Below are 24,836 nucleotides of genomic sequence, written 5' to 3'. Positions count from 1 at the left end.
TTATGAGAAATCCAGAATGAAACGGCTAAATACATGTGACTGGAGAACAGGTACAAGGCCAGATTTAGAGAGAATCTCACCAAAGGACAGTAGTTCAATCCCTGAGAATGGATGAGCTTTTCTGCAGAAATATTCAAAGGGAACAATATATTAGGGATGGGCAGAGCATCGGCAGTATAGCTCTGTAAGGGTCACTTTTAAATGCCACCCAATCGTTCACTTGTCCTCATGCAGAACTGCACTTAAATAAAAACACCAAAGGTCATTATCTTTCATTTTCTTAAAAATCTCCACTAAAAGGCTTAAAAATCTCCCTGCAAAATATGTTCCAAACACTAAAGATATCTGTAGGAAAATCTTCCTATTGTTAAATGTAGTTATGGAATACAATTGGTAAAGTTTCTTATAATACATGCTACCTATAATCATATATTAAATTATATTTTGATTTGCTAAAGGGAAATAAGCAGAAGGGCTTAAACACTTCTTGGCCTTTAAAAAGTTCACAAGTCAATATACAGTATAAGCTGAGAAAATAACATATTCTCTTCTGATTAAATACGTCTCAAATTAAATACTTCTCACATGGTGAAAAATGGTTTCTGCATTTCCATAAATGCCCTTATACTATACAACAAACAATACCTTTCTGTATCAACTTGAGATATTACAATTCATGCAATTTAAATTATGAAGACCTAGTTGTATTTTTCCAAGTTGTGATTTGTTGTTGTTACTGTTCATTCTCTTCTCATTCTTACTCAATAATAAACAAGGTTAAAATAATAATAAAAATCAGGAAAACTAGGTTCTATAGCATCTTTATAATTTAGCCATTTGGAAGTCTAGAATGTACAAAATTAGTAAATATTTTACAATTGGTATTCGAGAAGAAGAAGGAGAGGCAAATGTTAAATATTCTTATCAAAATAATATGTTACTAAAACTGTTGTTTAGAAGAAATCAACATAAGTGTTGAGGTAAGCTGTATTTCTAATGAGGTCTACTGCTGTAAAAGGAACAGGACTAATCTCATCAAAAAGGCCTATATTCAGTTATTTGTATGAGCATAAAAAGAAATGAATGGCTCCCCTTGATGTACACTACAGGAAATTGTATTCCACCAATATCCTAAAACACTTACACTACACATATATTCTAGTAAATGTCAACATAACATAAATTATACAAAAGAGTTAATACAGCAGGCCTGAGACTGTCTATCCTTAGAACAGCCTCCTTGCAAGGCTGGTCCTTGGCTAGCTTCTGGGAACTTGGCTGATGAACAGTTTCCTACAATGATATGAAACTTCCCCTAAATGATAAGCATGGCTCATTATGCCTGGACTGTTCGTGCAAACAATATGGTTTATGTTAAACATCTGTTTTACTTTGGCAAGTCTGGAATTTTGGTACGTGTTAGGCAGAGGATGCCTGTATGACCAGCCCTGAGTAAAATCCTTGAGCAATGGGGCTCTAATAAACTTCACTGGTACACAACACTTTGCATGTGCTGCCACAGCTCGCTGGAAGAATAAAGTGTGCATTGTATGACTCCACTGGGAGAGGACTCTTAAAAGCTTCTGTCTGATTCCCTTTGTTAATTTTGCTTTAAATTAACCTTTTGCTGTCATAAATCTTAACCATAAGTACAACAATATACTAAACCTTATGAGTCCTCCCAACAGAACACAAAACCTGGGGATGGTCTCGGGGACCCATGACAAAGTTAGTTTGAGACTGATTACTAAACATCAGTTACCTGGATTTACACATTAAAGATAGTTATCACATTTGCAGATCCCAGAAGTTTAATGACTATATTGGAAGATAAAATGAAGTTTCAAAAAGGCTGGAACAACTGAGCCAACTCTAACAAGATGGAATTTAAGGGAGATAAGGATAGTCTAAAATTGTTTTTAAAAAACCACAAACTACTGTACATATAGGGAGAATGAACACGTAATTAAGTAGGTATGAAAACGACCAAGGGGTTTATTGAAAATAAACTCAATATGTTAAATGGTAAAACAAAACTAGCAAAGATACCTAATTTATTCTATGCCGAATAAAAAGCAGTACAGCACAGCAAAGGAAACCATAAGCAAAACAAAATGACAACCTATAGAACAGGAGAAAATATTTGAGAAAGATGAGACTGACAAGGGCTTAATCTCCAGAATATATAAACAGCTCATACAACTTGATAATAAAAAACAAACAACCCAATCCAAAAATGGGTAGAAGACCTACACAAGCAATTCTCTGATGAAGACATACAAATGGCCAATAGACATATGAAAAATTGCTCAATATCGCTAATTATCAGAGAAACGCAAATCAAAATTACAATAAGGTATCACCTCACACCAGTCAGAATGGCCATCATTCAAAAGTCCACAAATAATAAATGCTGGAGAGGCTGTGGAGAAAAGGGAACCCTTCCTAACTGATGGTGCGAATATAGTTTGTTGCAGTTATATTGGAAATTCCTCAAAAGACTAAAACTAGACTTACCACGTGACTCAGCAATCCCACTCCTGGGCACATATCCAGATGAAATCTTAATTCAAAAAGACACATGCACCCCAATATTCACAGCAGCACTATTTACAATAGCCAAGACATGGAAACAACCTAAATGTCCATCAATAGATGACTGGATAAAGAAACTGTGGTACATTTATACAATGGAACACTACTCAGCTATGAAAAATAATAAAATAATGCTGTTTGTAGCAACACGGATGAACCTGGAGATTGTCATCATAAGTGAAGTGAGCCAGAAAGAGAAAGAAAAATACCGTATGATATCACTTATATGTGGAATCTAAAAAAAAAAAAAAGACAAACAAACTTATTAACAAAACAGAAACAGATTCACAAACAGAGAAAACAAATTTATGGTTACTGGGGGCAGGGCCAGGGAAGAGGGCAGGAAGGGATAAATTGCAGATACGAACCTACATATATAAAATATATATTTGCAATTCAAGATTTTCAGATACTAACTAATATATATAAAACAGATAAACAACAAGTTTATACTGTGTATCACAGGAAACTATATTCAATATCTTGTAGTAACTTATGGTGAAAAAGAATATGAAAATGAATATATGTATGTTCATGTATGACTAAAGCACTATACTGTACATCAGAAATTGACACAACATTGCAAACTGACTATACTTCAATAAAAATATATATACAAAAAAAAAAAAAAAAAGCAGTAGGGTATATAACCAAGGGAAAATAAGAACCTCATTCTCCTCTGTTACTGTCATATGACATACAGAACATTATATTAAGCCATTTAAAGAAGAATATATTAGAGCACATTCACGGAAAAGCTGGCCATAAGCTTCAAAATCATATTTTACAAGGAGTGGTTCAAGACTAAGAGAAGACTAGAGATAGGAGCAATGGTACTACCAACATATACAGAAGGTTCTTGGGTAAAATACAAAGTTTAATTTTTTCTGTATAATCACACTGAGAAGAAGTCAGAAAGACATTCATTTCAGTTGAATATAGATACAAATTACCCAAAATCCTTTTAAATCTTTTTAAATAGTCCCAAATTTCCTTGAGGAGTAATAGTTCCTTAAAAATTAAAAATAAAATCTATAATGAATCTTGATGGAAGATGAAAAAAAGAGACATTAGCTATGTAGAAGGGATGAAAATTAGAGAAGGCAGAATTTCAAGATAAGTTCACAACAATTGTCCTTTTACAGAGTCTGTAATTATGGAAGGGAAAGTGGTGGACATATGAAGTAGAGACACTATCATAACACTCAAATTATTTCTATAAGAAACCCTTGAGATCTTAAGACCCTCCAGTCCACTGACTGCTCTGAGAAAAGCAGGAAGATCTAATGGCCCTCTGAGATGGTTCATTTAAAATCAACTAATACCAAACCTGACAATTTACTATTTTGTAACATCCAGCTTTACATGAAATTTTCCTTTCATTCATTTAGAAAAAACATACAATAAACAAATTATAAGGGTGCTCAGCCAGACTACATGGGTTCAAATGATGGCTCACCTACCTCTGACATGGAAAAGCACTGAGTGCACAGAAAGCATATATAATAATTGTTTGCTTTTATTCTAATGAACCAAATGAAGTGTGTCTTCAATATCAGTTTTAAGATTATTCATTTTCTCACCCATTTGACTAAACTTCAGGAAAACCAAAACATTCTGATGACTGGTTTTAAACAGCATCTGACAATGTCAAAAAACCATAAAACGCCTTTTGCTGTAATAAATCTTAGCCATGAGTGCAACTACATCACTAATTTTCTAACTTACATTTTATCAAGAGCCTACGAATAATGTTATATATCAATGCAGAATTATAATTTCTCTTAAGTCGTACACATTTTTGAGTTGCATACAAGTTCGTTCTTACATAGCTAGATCTTCTGTTCTTTTGTTTTACTGCTTCGTAGAGTACCGCAAAAGAGGACTACTTATTTACAAGTAAATCAATTTTTCAGACTTTAAGATTATGATTTATTGAAGGAAAGTTTAACAAATGCTTTTGATGTTTGAAAAGTACATCCAATGTTAAGCATTACTGACTCCATACTTAAAGGTAAAATAATGTGTGATGACACTACATTAGCAGTTGAATAAAAAGACTAGGAAGTAAGTTTTACACACAAAGAACTTTAGCCAAAGAGGAAAAGATTTAAAAAAGTATGTAGATTAACTGTAAAAGGTAAGAATTAATTAATTAGAAAGAGTACGTCTGCGTTTCATTTAGAGTGAGGTAATCAGTTGACAAACCACTGGAATCACAGAGGAGGAATCAATATCTACAGTTTTACCCGTATCAGAAATTTTCCTGATACTTGGATGAACCAGGCTGCAGTTAGCAATCACTCCTTATGAAATCCTTAGCAATGACAAAAGCACAACATTCTGTTATTGTGAGTACCATGTATAAGGTATACATAATGTTTTTACACCAGGGGTCAGGAAATTTCTTCCTGAAAGGGTCAAATAGTAAATATTTTAGGTTTTATAGGACATAAAATCTCTGTCACAACTAACTCTGCCATTGCAGTATAAAAGATGAAATCAGCCATAGATTGATTCATAAATGAATGGGTACAGCTATGTTTCGGTAAAACTTTTACAGTAGTAAGCAGTGCACTTTGTCAACTCCTATCCTATACTATAGTTATCTACATTTAGTCTGTATATCCTCTATTAATAGTCTATATGTGCTTGGAGAACTGAAAATCTGTTTTACTTATAAATGTCATTATCTTGCATAGAATTTAGTAGAAAGTAGATTCCCCAATAATCAGGTGACAAATATTAGGGGGAAAAAACAGCAGCAGTGGTCTAGGATGATATCTGAGTTGGTAGAATATGTCCCATGTGCAGCCCCTGAAGCTACTTCTATGCATGTAAATATTCTTGCCCTGATCTCAAAGCTTATACTTTATACCTAATGATTTCATTCCAATTATGTTTAATCCACATAAAAGAATATTTTCTTTTTAATATACTGCATCCTGAAGTTTTTCTGTATTTTTCTCAACAACACATTTGTACTATGTTGAATACTGAACATTTCCTTTCCTTTTACCTAAAAACTTCTCAAATATCCCAAAGTATCCTCTGAGACTAAAGCATCCAAACACATGGCTAAATATTCATCTTTTAAAATGCATAAATCCCTCCAATTCTTCCATCTATTGCATTGTTCCTAAGGCTCTTCTGCAATCTCTTCCTCAAATTTTGGAAATTAGGTAATATGCCCCCTTGTTTGCTCCCCACAATTCAGTAAGTTATTCTTTGGACTTAAAAAGGTCCTAGAGTATCTGCAGAACCACAACTTATGTCACATAAAACACAATCAATAAATATTTATTGTCCTAATTTGTTGATACAGAATGTAAACATATCTGGTTAATTCAGATTTCAATAAATTGGATTTTGCAATGACTCAACTCACAAATCCTTTTAATGAGTATCAAATTCTCACAAAAATTTTAAATGTTTAAGACAATAAACTTTTGAAATAACTCAGTAGAAATCATTTGTATTAAACTGATGCATATACTAGAAACTAAGGAAAGGTTTCATCTAAGGACATTTATAAGGCAATCCTGTGTTAGCCTAATTTGAGTTCCTTTTCCTATAACCATTATTATAAAATAAATAAAACTGAATTATATATTAATAGGGTTTTATTTGAAACATCACTAATTCAGACTGATCTCTCTAATCCCCTGAGTACAATTTCTTAGGCTACACAAAAAACATATATAAAGCACTGTAGCCAAAAATGTCAAAACCTTTCCATCATAATGCTTCAGAAAAACCCATCCCACTATGACTTCAACAACATTGCAAATCCACTACAAAGAACATTCAGAACATAAAGTGCACAGCTATGCCATGTTTACTTTTCAGAAGTAGTTATATGAATACTGTAGTGTGTTTTTGACAATTCTTCATCATTAAGGTTATAGTTTTTTAAATACATAACTAATACTGTTCAAATTAGTCTATATATCTCAATACATTCAGCAGATGACTGTCATGTTTTTAAAAAGAAAGGTAAATTTCCATTATCCTCTATGGATGAGAAATTGTTTTAAGAAATACCAAAACAATGAGCAGTCCTGATAATACATCTCATTTAAATTTCCATGATCTCAAAATCCAACCTTCAGTTTAAGGTAACCTTTCCTACTTCATAAATTGAAAAATAAAATTTCACATGGAATTTTTCCTATATCAGCTAAGTCTTCATTTTCTACTCAAGGAAGAAAGGTCATGTTACTCTATTACCAGCCATTTATAAATATATTATTCAAAAACCTTAACGTATAGGCAAAACCACTGCTACAGAAGACATGGTCAGTAGTACCTCTGTCTGGCCATATGATCTTGCTGGGTTCATTTAAAAATCTTATCTCAGATTTCTATATGTGAAATTAGATAATGCTTACTCACAGAAGTTTTTAGAATACATCTAATTCATAATGTCATGGGTATTATACATGTTCAAAAGCATTTTAAGCTTTTTCAAATTTTAACTTGCAGCATTTTCTAATAACTACCTAACACTCACACTTGACAGGAGAGGCAGGTTACTGGTCTCCATTTTCCTCGTGGTACAGGGAATCATTTGAATATATACCATTTTAACATGCCAAATCTAGGACATCACTGGTAATCTTACCAAAGAATGTTACTTCAAATCCTAATATGTCTTCTACTGAAAAATGTGTACCTTTAACTATGGCAAAAGTAACTGAACAGTCTACAATGGCTGCAAGTTGAGGATGCTGGGATTTTGTCTCCTAAGTCTGCGGCACGATGAAAGCATTACAGCAGATACGCACATACCCACATGCACACTCCTTTATTTGTCCCACAGATAAATGCTATCACAGGATGTCCTGGACTTCAAAATCCATAAAAGTAAATCAAGATATAGTCCTCTAATAAATTTTAACAGTTTGCTCAATTTTAAGTGTTAAATCACACTTAGAAACTGAGAAAATAGGGCTGATTATGTGAAGCTGATGACTGCAATAACAGAAACTATCACAAGATCTATTTAACATTACATTCTAAATATGAGTCTTCAAAATGCACTTTTCCAGATTTATTTCCAAGTAAATACACCTAGGAATCCAGTAAAGTTTTAAGATCTTGCACATGTAGTAAGTTTAAAAAATTCTGCTAGGGCAACAGAAGTAGGAAGTGTGATAAATCTGATTTTGGGGATGTCAAGTTTTTCCTCAAAATCTATTTGAGGAGAGCAAAAAGTGAAATGAATAACTACTTGTAATTTTAATTTCAATACAAATTATATTTTAAAATCTAACTTATGGAAAGAACACTTCACAAAAACCTAGATGCACATTATACAGAAGTTTCCTTGCAAATAAGAAACTATGTTCTCTTTTGAAATTGGTAACTTTAAGCAATTCTAAAAACAGAATTTTTAATCCTCTTTTCCTTACCAAACTAATAAATAAAAGAAAAATTCAAATATAATTTAACTTGTTAAAATATTAAAACCAGGATTTTTTCACTTGCTTATTCAAAAATTACCTTTCAATCTTCCCCAAATCCATCACTGATAATATCTATTTTACCAATTTAGGATTTTTAATTATAAAATTCCTGAAAGAGTAAATGAAATAACTGTGAAGAAGCTATTTATTATTATAAAATGTACAATCTAATAATACCTATTTTAAAACTTCATATTGTATTAGGAACATAAGTAAATGTTTTAAAACTGCATTTTACACAGGGTATATACATGAATGCATGTCAGGCATAACCTCAGACAAATGCACGGGTCATTTCTTGCTACAGTCTGCATTGCAAAGATATATTCTGAATTTTAAAGAACAGCATAGACAACTTCGAACTTGACTTTCTGTATGTGGGCATTCTACCTAAAATAATACCACCACTTGAATTTATAAAGTATATCTGGGCATGTTTAACTGTCATCAACCTCATTTACACTTATTTAAGTAGAAAACATAAAATAAAATTGGAGTCAAATTTCTAAAATCAAAGATAAATGTGATTCCTCTTGCATAAAGCAGCATTTGGGGGAAGTTTTAGAATTTAAGCAAATATTTCCATTCAATAAATTCTATCACTGTGCACTATTTTTCTTGATATTTATCACCTACATATTTTAAAAATTCACAATATCAGAAACTAATCTGGTCCTATTTACCTATAGTGAAGATTACTGACATCACATACGCCTTTCACGTTAGTATCTATCAGACATAACTGACTCCTGCTAAATTTATTACTCTAATTTTCTTCACCTTCATAGATAATCTTATATAAAAGTAGAAAAAAGTTACCATGAAAGTTATAGATCTTTTCTCATGGTAGCTCACAGTGAAAAAAAATGTGACAATGAATATATATATGTTCATGTATAACTGAAAAATTGTGTTCTACACTGGAATTTGACACAACATTGTAAAATCACTATAACTCAATAAAAAATGTTTAAAAAAAAGTTATAGATCTTTCGTGATGGAGGACTGAAAGCAGAATCTTGCCTATCTGGGAAATGCAGTTAACACACCAGCTGAACGATAATTCCCTAATGCAGGGTCATCCTTCTGTTATTTAAAGATATTAAAAAAGCTGAAAAGGTGTCATCAATGATGCATTTTAAAAAAAATGGTGCCCAAAAAAGGGGTATAGTGATTGAGATTAATTTCAGATTCAGCAAATAAATTTCAAACTGATTGTGATGAAGCAAAATTAATTCAAGAGCATCTAATATCATAAGCAGGGCATCAAACTTCTCTGAAAATAACAAATATTACAGAAGTCAGAAATCTACATAAACTATCTTCAAAAGAAAATAGTATTGAGACAAAATTGGATAATGTTACTTGTAGAAACAACAAAACCGTTTTGTGAAACATCAAAATATTTTTAAACAGTTAGCATTCTTTTTAATGAAACAGTATTCTGATTATAAAAGAAGTAAATGCTCACTGTAAAAAAATTTAAAAGAGATTATTAATAAAGAAGAAAAACCTGATCGCATCGCTTTTAATATTTTAAAAGACGACCGTTTACACTACTAAAGGAACTTTAAAACACTTCAAATTATAGTGCAAAACTAACATTGGGTAAAACTTTCACTTACAAGAAACACTGAAAAGAGGATCTATTTTTTTTTCCCCTTTTCAGGTCATATTGTTTTCCTCAACATCTATATATTTGGTTGTGGATTATGCCACTTTCCACAGATTCTTCTTCATCTTTAAGTTTTGCTCAGGGAAAAGAGCAACTGTTGGAACCTGTACAACAGAATATAGCATCAGCTCAGTAACATAAGCTCCTATGCAGTGTGATGGTCCTACCTGGACACAGATGACGCTATGCTCAGCATGTTATACCAGTAAATTCCCCACATCTTAATCTTTATCTGTTTATCACCTATTTATATCTTTTCCACATCTAATGATTAGCTTCTAGGGTAGAGAGAGACAGAGGAAGGTTGTTTAAGGCAGCGACATCATTTCTAATCTTACATAATGAATAAATAGAGCAAATCTGCTTATTAATCTTTGTTTCTCCCGGGTAACACATATATGACAAAGTATCTTAAATTCCATTTTAGCAAATGAGGAAAACTAAAACGCAAAGACAAACGGCAAGATATTCCTGAACATTCCTTTCCCACTATTGCTAACCTGATAAAAGAAAAAATGTTTAAGCATATTTAATACAATAAAGTAAGGAGGCAGGTTAACCTCAAAATTATCCCTATCTCATCCCAACATCTGCTTGCTGGACCTCTTTAATCTCAAATGATGTCTCATGAATAACTATTTGAGTGTAAACAGATTTGAACAAAAATGCTATTTTAGAAAACTCTAATTGTTATAAAACACAATTTTCTTAAATTGGAACTATTGATCTTTAAGTTGTGATGGCAATAAATACAGCAGTCACAAAGATAATAAAACAGCAGCTACCACATTCCCAACACTTTGTATGTGTCAGGAACCATGCTGAGCACACAGACTACATTATCTCATTTAGTCCTCAAATCCGGCCTAATAGGAGGGTACAAGTCTCTGGATTTTTCCAGATGAGAAAACTGAAGACTTAGAATATTTCATACCTTATCTAGGGCCAAACAGCTCATGAGGGCCAGGGTTCCAGTGCAGGTTTCACACACTGGTAGGTTATAAAGCCTTCCAACACTGTGTAACTTCAGTAACAACTCCACAGATAATAGAACCTTTAGCAATAGACCACAGCATTATGGTTTGGCTGTCATTTATAACCAAACTGGATAATTACCACAGAATACAATATGATGATAAGAATAATGGTTATGCTTTCTATTTTTAAAACACATTAATCTAAAAAAGACAGAGTAGTTTCAAAATAAGTCTTATCTTACTCTATAAACACATATTAAAATATGTCAAAAGGAAGTTAAGTAGCTTGCCCTAGAGATAGATGTACCTGAAACATTATAATCAACGAAGAATTTAAACCTAGATCTGGCCTTAGAGAGGCTCTCCTTTCAGCCACAATAAAGATTCCCTTCTCCACTCTTTTTCTTCACAAAATTTTTTTCAGTAGGAAATTTATAGAGACTTGAAAAAGCTATTGAATGAAAACTTAAGAAAAATGAGCAAAAGTAATGTCAAGGAAATGTCATGCCCCAGGGTTTCAGTTTGATCATAGACTAAACTGGCAAGTTTGGGCTTATCAGATTGCTGCTTTAATAAAACAGAGTTTTAAGATCAAGGGAAAAGATATCACAAGATTAAAAAAAGAACTGAAGCAAAAGATTTAAGTGAGAAAAAAAGAAAACTCAAAGAGGTTTTGTAGGGAAAATATAGACAGACACACAAAGGTTTGAAGGCTTTGGGGGCGCTGGCGGTGGGGAGGCAGTATGCATAATGGTTAAGTGTACAGGCTTTGGCTTCAGCCTCAGCCCAACTGAGTGTGAATGAACCTCTTCCACTGACTGACTGAACGACCTTGGAAAAATCACTTTTTTTTTATAGTTTCCTCATCTTTAGGATAGGAATAAAAACAGTACCTATCTCAAAGGGTTGTAGTGAGGATTTAATGTTAAAATATATGTAAAACTTAACACAGTGCCTGGCACATAATTACTGTTATTAACTGTCCTGAGGGAGAGCCACAAGAGGAAAAGTCAATAAGCACAGCCTCAGGTTTTCTGTACAGAGGACTCACTGGATCTTTTCTAACTATACCTACACACCAAACTTAAGGAATCAAAACTTGATTCCCAAATAATACACATAATGTTGAAGGTTCTATTTATGTCAACTGAAAAGTTGGCAGTATTACATTTCCTCAAACTCTGTTTTCCTTGAACTGGTCTGAACTTAAAAGGCGCATTTCAGCTTATCCAAGATGCCACTGGCAAACAGGGGACAAGAATTAATATAAACAACCCAAACCTCAGAAATGCCAAACAATTAAATTCTGATCCTCCAATAAGTTAACGCTTATTCTAAGTAAATGCTTTATTAAACTGAAGCAAAGTCTGGTTTTGATATGTAGAATACTGTTTTATTCTTTATTTTAAACCTTTCTTACATGTCTAAAAATATACAAGGGTTTGGAACAATCTCAATAAAATGATGACATTTCTTTTACCAAAGGACCTCTGAAGTCAAACCACCAGTGTGCAAACATGGTCGGCTTCCAATTAGAAGAGTCATAGGCACATTTCACTAAATGCATTTCATAAAACAAAGAAATCAAAAATGCTGAGAAGAAAAATACCCAGTAGTTTCATATAAATTTTAAAATATCTGCCAGGCAGGAAACTTATGGTTAAAAAAAAAAGTAAGATTTAGATGTTTTAGCACTTACTCCTGATTCCACTGCTAATTTCCCAAATGCCATTTTGCTACATCTAAACCCCTGAAAATTTATTACACAATTCCGTGTAGCACACTAAAAAATAAATTAACCTCTGGATATGAAAACAGATCATTACAAAAGAAGATACTGACAGTTCTTAGCTGTATTTGATAATTAAGTATATTGTATTTTCAGCAGCACTAAGAATGCAGGTTGGCCTAATATAAATATCTAAATACAACTACACAAAAGTATTTTTCTCTTAAAAGAATTTTTTGTATATTTTTTTCCAACGTTGATGACTTAAGAAATATTGATCTATATATTGTGCTAAGAAAACATTAGGCACAGATCACATAATGTAATTTACATTTTTCTTTGTTGTAAAAAATATAGTATGTGCAAATGCATTATCATACAAATTGGTGGACACAACAATAAGCTCTGTAGACCTACTACAAAAAGGTTAATATTTTACTCAAAAAAGAAAAAAAAAAAGACACACAGACACAACAAGTAGCTCTAAGAGTGACACTTCACTTCTGAGTGGGTACTCTGCATCAGCATTAGAATTATTTGTGAATTTTCTTAAAAGAAACAAAGCTTAACTATAGGAAAAAAAAAAAAAAGACATCACTTTGGGCACATGAACTATTTCAAAAGGAACCAAGAAAAATGTTTCCCAAAGCCATTAAAAATATTTCAAACAGTCTATAGATTGCTTTGTTGGAAGGAAGGAATTATTCAACATTATGACTGTTTTATATAGCAGATTCTTTCATCAGCTAAGACACTTCTGGATTAAAGTACCAAAGGATGCAGATGAAGACAAATGGAGGAAAAAAACAGGCTGTTAGGAAGGAGGAGGGAGCATAATTTTACCCAGAAGAAACAAAAATATCATTTCTTTTTGTTCACAGCAGAAATTTTGTGCTGCAAATATTATGAAAACACAAGCAAAAGGGTTGTGTTGCAGGTAACAAAATACATGCTTACTATGCATCCTCCATGGAGAGACCATGTAGATTAGTGAGTTTAAAAGTACACTTTGATGCAAAAGGTTATACTTTACTACATATATAATATGTAGCATTTTTCTATTAAGGGCAGTTTATATTAAGTAACTTCCATAAACACAAAAAGAGTGAGAGACAGAGACAGACAGAATGAGAGACAGAAACAGAGAGAGTCCAGTCAGATAGAGAGACAGACGCCAGGGGCTTTGTTCATGCCCTGTGGAAGATCTGAGATACTTTTTCATCCTTAGTGCTTAATTTTTCTTATTACTGCTCACATACTACTATTATCTTATGATATTACCCTCTATACATCCTTTTCTTTATTTTTTTCCATGAAAAAAGGGGAGATTTATAAAAAAGAAACCTTTAGTCTCTTCCTCTCATAGTCAACCATTCAAGTAAATATTTCTCTAGTGGCAAATTTCCAGATGAATTAAGAATACGATCCAAAAACCACTGTCAGATTACATTTGATTTACTGCGTAGCCCTGTTCAAATGGAGCAGGAATTAGCCCGTTTCCTAGGTTTGGGGTCTCGTGCTTCCTGATCCTTCACACACATACAAGATGTGCACATCGTCTCAGAAAGTCTTCGGAGGCCTAGCCGGAAAACACTGTTGGAAAGGCTGTATATTACACAGTTACAAAAACTATTACTTATAGCAAGCCAGGTTGTTAGGAAGGACAGTGTTGGATTGTCCAAGACGCGGGAGCTTTCTAGAAGAAAGTAAATGATATAGGGGAGCCACAGCATGTAAAACACACTGGTTATCCGAAACAAAACCATAGCGTAGCGACGGTCGGGGCTGTGTCCAGTCTCTCCAGAGGAATCCACCTCGTGGCTAGGGAATCGGGCCCTCCGGTCATTTATCTCTTTGGTGTGCTGCCGGCAAATTTTGAAAATGTGGAAGTAAGTAAAGCAGACAACAAAGGCAGCAGGAGCATAAAGTAAACAAACAATAAAGCCAGTAAAATAGGCACTGGTGAGCCAAGAGGAGGCACACCACTCAAAAATGTCTCCGTGGTAACCAGGTTTCCCCCAGCCAAAAAAGGAAGGCAAGAAAATTAGGCAAGAGTAGATCCAGATTAAAATAATGCAAATTCTCAGACGGCAAGGGGTGACCAGTTGATTGTAGGAAAGAGGCTTGGTTATTGCAAGATAGCGATCCACACTTATGCAAGCCAGACATGCCATAGAAACACTTTTTAGAACTGAGATGATATATCCAAAAACCTGGCAAGTCAGTGACTCGTGAATACCTGTAGAGTAGTGGAGAAGTGAGAGAGTAGGAACCAAGCAGCTAACTCCAACGAAAAGGTCAGCATATGCCATCGTCTGAATGAAATAGCTGGTTGTATAATGGTGTAAGAGTGGAGCACAGTGAAAGACAAAGATGACCGTTAAGTTCCCAGCAATGATCAGAAACGTCAGCAAGACAATAACAACTGTCTCAAAGATGCAGACATCCACCATACTGTAGTGGCCAAATCCAAGCGGGCAGGAGTGACGTTCAGACACATTCAAAATGCCACTGCTCGTGTTCAGGCTCCTCCATTCAGTCCACCCGGATTCATTCATGGCTTGGAATTAAGGGAACCTGCAGCCTTGGCTACAGCAAGCAGGTGCCCTGCCCAGCATCTGCTAGACTCTGCCCATGAGTGTCTCAGAATCAGCTTCGGTAGACAGTGGCAGCGCTCCTGTCACAGCTGAGCATCCCAGAGAGGACTCAAGTCTCTTCATCAGCCTCAGTGCAGCAGTAACACACCTCAGCTTTGGGGGAGAAGGGAGGGGAATAAGCTAGAAAGGAGGTGAAAAAAGGTCACTTGATTAGCTTCCTCTACTGCTCTCAAACAACTTTTTGCAGACATAAGGCACTTCTAGAGAAAATGGACCTACTACTTTGCACTACAAAAAAATTGTATCTGTAAAAGAAAAGAAAAAAAAAAAGCAATTGCCAAGGGAAGAAAAGCCACTGTGAGCCATTTGTTCTCAGAAAGGTAATGTCTTAGGGATCAACTAAAAAGAATGAGAAAAGAAAAAGTCTTAAATATTCTCAGGCTGTTCCAACTGTCATGAGCAGTGAATTCATATTTTAGAATTTTAATAATTAAGATCTCAGATCTGGCTGGAAAGCTAAGAAAAAAGTTCACTGTGGCAAAGTGTCTTTGAGTTCAGCTCAGGGTTTGGTGCTGCTGGGTCAACTTTATGATCTATTTCTCTCTCATTTCTCTCAAAAGCTAAGAACCCCCTTCTCCAACAAGCTCAATTCTAGAAGACTCACATCTCTATTTGGGCACAAAGGAGCAGAACAGAGGTAACAGGCTCCAGATTGCCCTAAAACTCTCATGAGAGAAAAAAAGCATGTTTCCAGTAGGGAATATAACACACAATGGGTCAAAGCTGACAAAATATGATAAATTTCTGAAGTTTTAATTCTGCATGCATTTTTTTTAAGCATTCAGATGAAAACAGTCCATTATAGTTACTGGTGCTACCATCAGCAACGTAATTTATACTTCTTCCTTTCCAAAAGGAAAATAAATCATTTTTGCTATTAATTTCAGCTAAAATTAACCTTCATTATGTGATACGCCACCTTCCTTACAATGGTGCATGGTCATAACTTATTTCTCAGCTTTGCAACCACACCTATGTCTCACAAATATATGTAAATATATGAAATTCAGACAATAATAGAAACTTTCTTATGTACTCCGAGCTTATTTATTTATTACTTAGGTATTGCTAAGTAGGCTTTATAGTCCATATATTTCTACATCTTTTCTAATTTCACTAAATGATTAACACATTAAATCATTACTTCAGTTAAATCTTTTGAAAGTGGAAAATTTACCTTGTTTGTTATATTTTCAGTTATATAGCAGCCATATGTTAAGAAAATGCCACTTCTATTTCTGTATTCTATTTTGAGCAAGTGCTCAATTAATACAGGGGCCATTTAGGTAGGTTATAAGATGTTCCTGTTTTAAAATACTTCTAAAGCATCACGATGAGTTTAAATCTTATAGTCTGAAATACTGAAAGGCTGACAGGATAGAATCCATCCAAAAGGCTTCCAAGGTCATTCTGATATCAGGTTAACATTTGTCAAAAGTCTTTTTTAAAGTATAGGCATTTCAGAGAGTCTCTTGTTAGTCTTTGTTGTCATACCTTTTGAAGAAGTAACATGCATTAGAAATAAAAACATTTCCTTCAGGAACAATGCAGCAGCTTAACAGAAAGCATTCTTCTGAAAGTTATTTTCTTGTGCACCACCAAGTCATGCAGAGAAGTCCTTTTTCTTTCATAACAGCCACAGGATATTCCTCCTTGTACATTCCTAGTTTCACTTATCACAAAATAGTTCTCTTGTTACAGGAATAAAACAATGCTTCTCACCTACAGTCACTCTTATCAGCTGCTAGGCTGGGCTGCTTGATTCAGAAGTCCGATTTACTGTGATGCAGTTACCAAGATGCTGTCGGTATATTCTTAACAATCTCTCAGTATCACTGCCTCCACCTGAGCCGAAGCCCTGCTCCTCCTCCTCATCCTGAGCTGATGCAGAAGAACTCACCATCAGAAAGGTGACTCGGTCCTCCTGCCCCAATCAACAGCACAGTCAATGGCTACTGCAGCTGAAACTGTCACTAGGTAACAGTTGCCAGGCACATGCAGGCTTATAGACTTACTCGGCAAGCTCCGATCAAGATTGACAAAAGACAATGGAACTGACCGATCTTTATAACATATTAATGACATGCAAGAATCTCTAGAGGTATTCTCCTTATGGCATGTTGTAAAGATTATTTCCTATGAGCAGGACAGAAAAGAAAACAAACAAACAAAAAAAAACCCTGGGATACACCTTTAAACCCTGTAGAGAAACTACCACAAGGTACTATGGCACTAAAAAGTCAGCAGTAATCTAATACTCATTGGCAGAAAAAACTTATTAATTATTAAAAAATCAGCTAAGTCTTCATGAACTCAAGTGATAGAGCTACTATTTTTACTCTCTAAAATATATTATATTTTGATTAATAGAAGTTAGGTCATTTTAGAATCTCTCCAATCCTTGCCACACCCACACTAAATTGCTGAATTTGATGTATTTAACTATACAAAGCACTGGAACTAACACCTCTGTACTAAAATCTACTTGGGGAAATATTTAAGGTCAAATACGACCTCAGAAAAGGAGGTATTAGAAATAAATGGAACAACTGCTTAGTCCACTTTTTATACTGACAGAAAAAGAGTCAAAGAACTGTGTCATACAGTGCCTGAGTTACTCACACCCAAATCAGAAGACAGTGACTTAAGCTCATTTATCTGATAAAGGTTAAAAACATTTCCATTTACTTAGACTTACTATAGACCTGAATGTTTATTTACTATTCGAAGCATATTTCTTATGGGGTCAACAATTTTCTTAAAAGTGACTTAGAACTAATTTACAAATTATTTCAGAAATAAATCAGGAAATTGAAGATGAAAATGAAAGATAACCAACCTTTGTTAAGCATATTCTATGTGCCTAGCATGATGCTATGGGCTTCATATATTTTTTCCCTCAATAAAAATCTTAAATCTTTATGAAGTCGCGACCCATCATTATTATTCACAGGAAGAAAGTGGGTACCGAGAGAGGGTAAGTATAACTTGCCTACAATTACAGGACCATGAAACTAGGAAGGAAACAGGTCAAAATTGTAATTCTTAACACCATTTTGATGAACCCTTCTCTCATTTCCTCTCCTTTCTACTTATAGCAGCTAGTCAGGAAACATCTTACAAGAATTATTTTGGATTTCAAAAAATGATTTCTAAATAATAGAAAACCCTATTCTTTCCTCCATGCTGAACTGTCTTTCAGGAAGACCATACCACTGTTAAAATCTTCAGGGGGTTAGGTGATATAACAGAATGCAAGCACATTTCTCATTGTCAGAAAAAATTTATAAAAACAAGTTAGAATATTCAGTTGAGAACCATATTAAGATTTAAAAGTAAATATTTAAATTTAATTTTTAAAAGGCTAGAAAGTCCTATTTTACAGGGAAACTTTGACATTTAGGGATACATAAAAGCATGAAAATCAAACAAGACTGGATTTAACTAACATTCTCTTTTACAGTAATAATTAAATATTCAAAATAAAAATTACATTTGATGAATATTAATGAATGTAGACAGGTCTTACATTTCATACAAAGAAAAGTTAAATACTAAGCTTTACTACAAAACCTGAAAAATAAAACACTATCAATCATTAAAGCTACCTTGTTGACAAAATCTAAACAAATCATTTTAAAAGTATAGACTGTACATCATTTTTCAAGTTTTGAATTGTAATATTTTTTAAATAAGAGAAATGGCAAAAAAAAAAAATCTCATTCAGGGAAATTCAAATACTAGAACGCTTTAGTTTGACACATTTATTTCCAACAAATAATCTGACTGGTAGAGGGATTTGAGTCTAAGGCTACTGTAAATAATTCCCAATTCTAATGCTGGCAAGGGTATAAGATAACATGAGAGGGAGAGTTCAAGGAGCAGCACATATAATCCACTAGGCTTCCTTCTTTTCTTCCACCAACTTCCAAAACACACCTTCAGATGTTCTAACGAGGTAATTTTCTTCTTTTCTGAGACTGACTCTACTAGCCCTTCACTTTTCTTCCTTTCCATTCTTTTTTCTGATCTGATTATAATAGAAACTAATTTATAATGTGAAGCTCTAATAACAAGAGTATTAATATTATGTATTTACATAGCTCATTACATAAAGCACCCTTTGCTTTCATATTAGGCATAATTCTCTTCATTTCAGGGGTCATTAGGTGTTTTATCATTGCCACTCTTAGTACAATCATTATCAACCACCCCTACTCCTTTCAACAGATGAATGCTAGTCAGGAACTATCTTAGAGGAATTATTATTTGGGATTACTTCAGAATTACTTCTAACAGCTGAAACTGCATAACTTTTTGAGATGATACATCACAGGTATTTAATTTTTCATTAATACCTTATATATGTCTTGTATGTTCTTTTATATGTACCAATACTTTATTATTAAACATTTAAGCAACTACTCAATTGGATCTAAACAGCAAAGCAAGTGAGGATCATTAGCTATCAGTGGTAAATAGGATTAACAGTAGGCAATGATTTTCAAGGAGAACTGCACTGTCATAAAAAAATCATTATCATCATAAAAAACAAATATAGGATAAAGTAAAAGTTTTCTAAACATATTTTAAAAGGTACAAAAAGGTGTTATGAATTCAGAATTTATTTATTTCTTCAACTATTCCTGCCATCTGTTAACTTTTCTCCATCTCCACTGTCACTACTCTGAGCAAGCTACCATCATCTTGTGTGTGGACTACTAAAGCTGCTTTCAATCTGGTCTCCCTGAGTTGTCTGTGGCCTCTCTTCAATCCACAATGTGCAAAACAGACAGAATAGTCTTTCCAAAATGCAAACCAGATGACATCACTCCCATTTAAAATACTTCAGTGGTTTCACACTGCCCTTAGGATGAAATCCTAACAGTTCCTATAAAACCTGGTCTCCATATAGATATCCAATCTAATTTCTCTTCTATTTAATCGGGATTGGCTAGACTGGGTCTACCTCCCCTCGCTCCATCCTTCCCCCAGTCCCGTACATATTTGCTATGGTCCTTGCTGCCTCGGGACCTTTGTACTTGCTGCTTACTATGCCATCACATTCTATTTTTAGTTAATTTGGATTCCTCAAATTCCTAGATTAGACCAGATTCCATACTTATAGTTTATATCTACTTTCATTCAATTTTGTTTTCCTGCCTGGACTGCAAGCTCCATGAGGGGAGCAGTGTCTGTTTTGTTCCTCATTATACCTCCAGTGCCTACACCACAGACTGGGCACAGAATAGGAGTTGAACAAATAAGTGTTCAGTATAATTTTAACCTAAAGCATACAAATTAGTTTGAAAAGTTTATCAGAAGACAAAACACTAATAACCAGTTCTGTTAAGCTCAGAATATGCAAAGTTCCTTGCAATCAATCTCCTGTATGACATAAAAGCTTCACAAGAAAGCTATAAAATATATGACCAAATTGCCAGGGGAAAATAATTGGCCTCCTAATATATTAAAATTAAGGGCAATGTTATTCATCTATACTTCTACTTAAAGGCAATTCAATATGAATACTTGACTATTGCTTTGAAAAATCGTATCTAGCAAGAGATAATGATTATTTACTTACCATTTTAAGAATGACAAATGCCACAAAATGCAGTATCAATGTATTTTAAATGTACTATCAAATGTAATACCAAAGCAACCTGGTCTAAGTGCTAAGAAAAAAATAAACCCTCTAAAGTGGCACATATTAAAATCCACCGATTTCATGACTCCTCAAGAATAGAAAACAAGTTTATATTGTTAACTTCATTTTATTACGAGACAAGTTATCAACAATTAAAGATATTTAACAAATGTTAAGTTAGTGGCATGACAGAAGAAAATTTCCTCAACCTGATAGATACTATGGGAAAACCTACAGCTAACGTGATATTTAACAGTAAAAGAGTAAATACTTTCTCCTTAAGACTGGAAACAAAACAAAGATGTCTTCTCACCACTTTTATGCACAATGTTCTGGAGGTCCTAAGCAGTATAACAGGCAAGACAAGGGAACAGTTAAGTGATACAAGAAAAGGAAGACATGACTGTATACAAAGAAACACCAAAAAACATCTACCCAAAAGCCCATTAGAATTAATGAGTAAATTTTGTCAGGATACGAGGTTAATGAATAAAAATCACTGCATTTCTATGCAACAAACAATAGTAAATGAAATTTTAAAATAATAAACTATTTATAATAGCCTCAAAACAAAGAAAACATAAACAAATTTAATAAAAGATGTATAAGACCTCTACCCTAAAAACTACAAAATGTCACTGAGGAAAAAGTAAAAGGTCCTAAGCAAATGGAGAGACACACAATCTTTATGGATTAGAAGACTCAATATTTTTAAGAATGTTAGTTTTTCATAAATTTATCTAAAGATTTATTACCATTCCAATTAAAATCCAAGTAGGTTTTTGGTAAAACTAACAAGTTGAATCTAAAATTTATATATAAACACAAAGGACCTAGGATAGCTAAAACAATCTTGGGAAAGGATTGAAAAAAAGTTGGAGGACTGGCACAACCTGATTTCAAGACTTATGATAAAGCTACATTAATCAAGATTTGCATAAGGAAAAATAGATTACTGAAAAGAACAGAGTTCCAACATAAACCGACTGAATTTCAACAAACTCTAAAACAAGCCAAGGGGAAAAGAAAATCTTTTCAGTGAAGAGGACTAGAAAAATCTGAATATCTGGAGGAAGATAAACTTAGACCACTTCCTCATAACATACACAAAAATTTATTTGAAATGATCACAGACCTAAACACAAAAAGTAAAACTGTAAGTATATACTTCTAAAATAAAGCTTCCTAGAAAGAGTGTCTCCACATGTGACTAAACAAAGATTTCATAGGATACTGAAAGCAATCACTATAAAGGAGAATTTAATAAATCATACCCAAAATCAGAATTCTGCTTTTCAAAAGATGTCATTAAGAAAATCAGTAAGCAGGACTGAGAGAAAATACTAGTAAAACATACAACTAACAAAAGACTTGTATCCAAAATACATAACTGACTCCTACAACTTGTTAATAAAAACACAAATGACCCAATTAAAAATGGAAAAATACTGGCATAGACACTTCACAAAGGGAGATATGCAAAAGGCCGTTCAAGAAAATGAAAAAGTGCTCAGCTCAACAGACATCAGGAAAAGGCAAAGTAAAAATCACAATAAGGTACCACTATATACCCACTAGAATGGATAAAATTAAACCACTGATAAATACTAAACATTGGAGAGGATGCAGGACAATTGAAACTCTTATAAATTGCCAGTGGTAATGTAAAATGGCCTAATTTCAAAATTTTTGAAACAGTTTGGAAGTTTCTTATAACATTAAACAAATCTATCCTATGACCCATCAATCCCATCTAATAGAAACAAAAACATATATCCACAAAAGACTTGCATAGTAATGTACAAAGCAGCTTTATTTTTCATAGCCAAAAACTAGAAACAACATATACATCCATCAACAGAGGAATGGATAAACAAACTGTGATATACCCATACAATGAAGTTCTGGAATAGGCAGGGGTGTGTGTGTGTGTGTGTGTGTGTGTGTGTGTTAAGGAAACTTTCAGGGATGATGGAAACAATCTGTATATTAACAGCTGTGGGTTACATGCATGCATACATGTTAAACTCACCAAAGTACAACAATTAAGATCTGTGCATCTCACCCATATGTAAGTTACAGCCAAAAAGAATGATAAAGATGATAGCATTTGCTTGTTTCAAGTGCTCCATTTCTGAGCAAAACCACCAAATTAGAACCCTAAATTATCTGAGTGAATTTTAAGCCATTGCCAGGAAATAATATATATTGTTTAAGAAAGGAAAATACCAGAATCCTCCAAAGCAATGCCCCATCAAGGATAAAAGCCACTGACACGTCTAAAACAACAGATACTGCTGGACAAAGTACATTTAACCTCTGCTTCCTTTCACATTCTCTCAGTCATTGTACCTGACTCACGGCTCAGTGTTTGAACTCACAGACACAACAGCCCAGATGCAAGTGAGACGCTGAGTGAGAAAAGACTTCTTATTAAATGCCGGTTATACAACACTCTGAGACTGCCTCAGCTAGCTGGGATCTAACACGACTGGCCGAGAAGGCAAAAATCTTTGAGAGAATCCATTATTTTTAGTTAATCACAAAGGAAAATGGACAAAGAAAATACTAATTTATGTATATGTCTAACTCTTAGTGGGGGAAACCCTCAAATATAAAATATATAGTTAAAATCAAATTAATTGGTCAAAAATAGTATACAGAGCAACAAAATAAAAACATGCACAGGAAGATCTTTCTTTCCATTTCCCCAAGCTATGTTATTATCTTTAATAAACATGTATTAAGTCTGAAGACCAGGAAAGACTGTGACCTAGAGAAGAGACAGCACAGGCTTTGGATTGAGTCAGATTTGCGTCTGCACTGGCTGGGGCCTTGGGCGTGTCACGCTCTCCATGTGCTGCAGCTTCCATCTTTAAAATCAAGGTAATAAGAACTTTTAAAGTTTCCTGGTTCCTTAAACCAGGAAAAGTGCACGGCAATTGTTCATCCAAAGCTCACTGATAGTAAAGTTAAACATACTCTTTACTACCAACAGGCTTTTTGTTTAATCATTTCTCCTTAAGAAACCACACCCACAAGCAACCTGTTCAGATTAGGAAATTAAAAAATAATACCTTCATTCTTCTCTTGAGTTGCCATCCCCTCCAACATTTTTTTTTTAAAGCACCTTCTTAAAAGAAATACATTACCTGAACCTGACTGTGCATATTAGGAAATCTATGTGATTAGCAACACGGTAATATAAAAGTTACCAAACCTTAGTCCATAAAAATCTCAGTTACATGGATCCTGCAATTCCCAGAAAACTGAAGGTTTCCCTTTTTAATTTTTTCATTTTATTTCATTTTATCTAATTTTACATTTAAATCTGTATAAGATGTATCATCTACTCCTCTGCCTTCTTAAGCTGAGAACTCTGAACATAATTTAATGTTTGCCTGGTAGGCTCGTATCATCACTGTTAATGTCAATTAGAATACTGTCTTGATACAATCATACCTTTGTAGCTGCTGTATTCAATGTACATGAATATCAAGAGGGACTTTAATTTCTACAAGTAACCAGGTGCCTAGAAAAGAATACATAGCTTCCTATATTTTCTGACTCTATATAAATACAGCAGTCCTCTTCCTTCCTCTTCTAATTTGCTATCTTTAATTGTCTAGAGGATTAAATATCATAAACTAAGCTTATAAGAATTTTTTCTTCAAGAGTAAACAGAAGTACTGCTCTATGAGTAAAGTGCCAACACTCAGGCTTGAGCTGTCAGTTATTTCCAGGTAAGTGAGGTGGTAACTATTTTAGAATGGCAATGGACATAATAAACACAATCCAAAATAACACAAGAGAAAAGGAAATTCCAAGCTTTCTTATATCTTTCATGTAAGAGCTATCTATCAATCATGTTCTCCTTTTCCTTCATCCAACAACAAATCTGGAAATTAAACTGTTCAATAAAATTTTTATATCAATGAAATCCCATCAAATATTAAATATTATCTCACAGAATGGGTTCAATACAGTCACCTCCCTTTAACTTTTGTACAATAAAAACATAAAGGGGAAAAGTTGAACCTTAAAGTATTTCCTGGGAAAGTCTGTTAAAATTATATGAAAACAGA

The 24,836-nt window shown here is 33.8% G+C and overlaps 2 protein-coding genes across 3 annotated transcripts in view; both read right to left on the bottom strand.

Moving 5' to 3' along the window:
* Positions 1-24,836, bottom strand: part of RABGAP1L (RAB GTPase activating protein 1 like) — a 560,468-nt gene that overhangs the window by 359,398 nt on the left and 176,234 nt on the right. The gene's annotated exons all lie outside the window — the stretch shown is intronic.
* On the bottom strand, positions 12,089-20,402 carry GPR52 (G protein-coupled receptor 52). Its single transcript, XM_074349819.1, has 2 exons — positions 16,279-20,402; positions 12,089-15,221 (listed from the first exon to the last, which is right to left on the bottom strand). The coding sequence occupies exon 2, from the start codon at positions 15,000-15,002 to the stop codon at positions 13,917-13,919; it is 1,086 nt and encodes a 361-aa protein (XP_074205920.1). The 5' UTR covers positions 15,003-15,221; positions 16,279-20,402; the 3' UTR covers positions 12,089-13,916.

The sequence above is a fragment of the Camelus bactrianus genome, chromosome 21 (genome assembly GCF_048773025.1).
Source record: "Camelus bactrianus isolate YW-2024 breed Bactrian camel chromosome 21, ASM4877302v1, whole genome shotgun sequence".
Taxonomy (NCBI): Eukaryota; Metazoa; Chordata; class Mammalia; order Artiodactyla; family Camelidae; genus Camelus; species Camelus bactrianus.
The sequence above is the reverse complement of the archived record's forward strand: the minus strand, read 5'-3'. Positions and strand labels throughout refer to the sequence as shown.

Bases quoted from the DNA above. Each gene is read 5' to 3' on its own strand.
- GPR52 (XM_074349819.1), bottom strand. From the start codon at position 15,002: ATGAATGAATCCGGGTGGACTGAATGGAGGAGCCTGAACACGAGCAGT.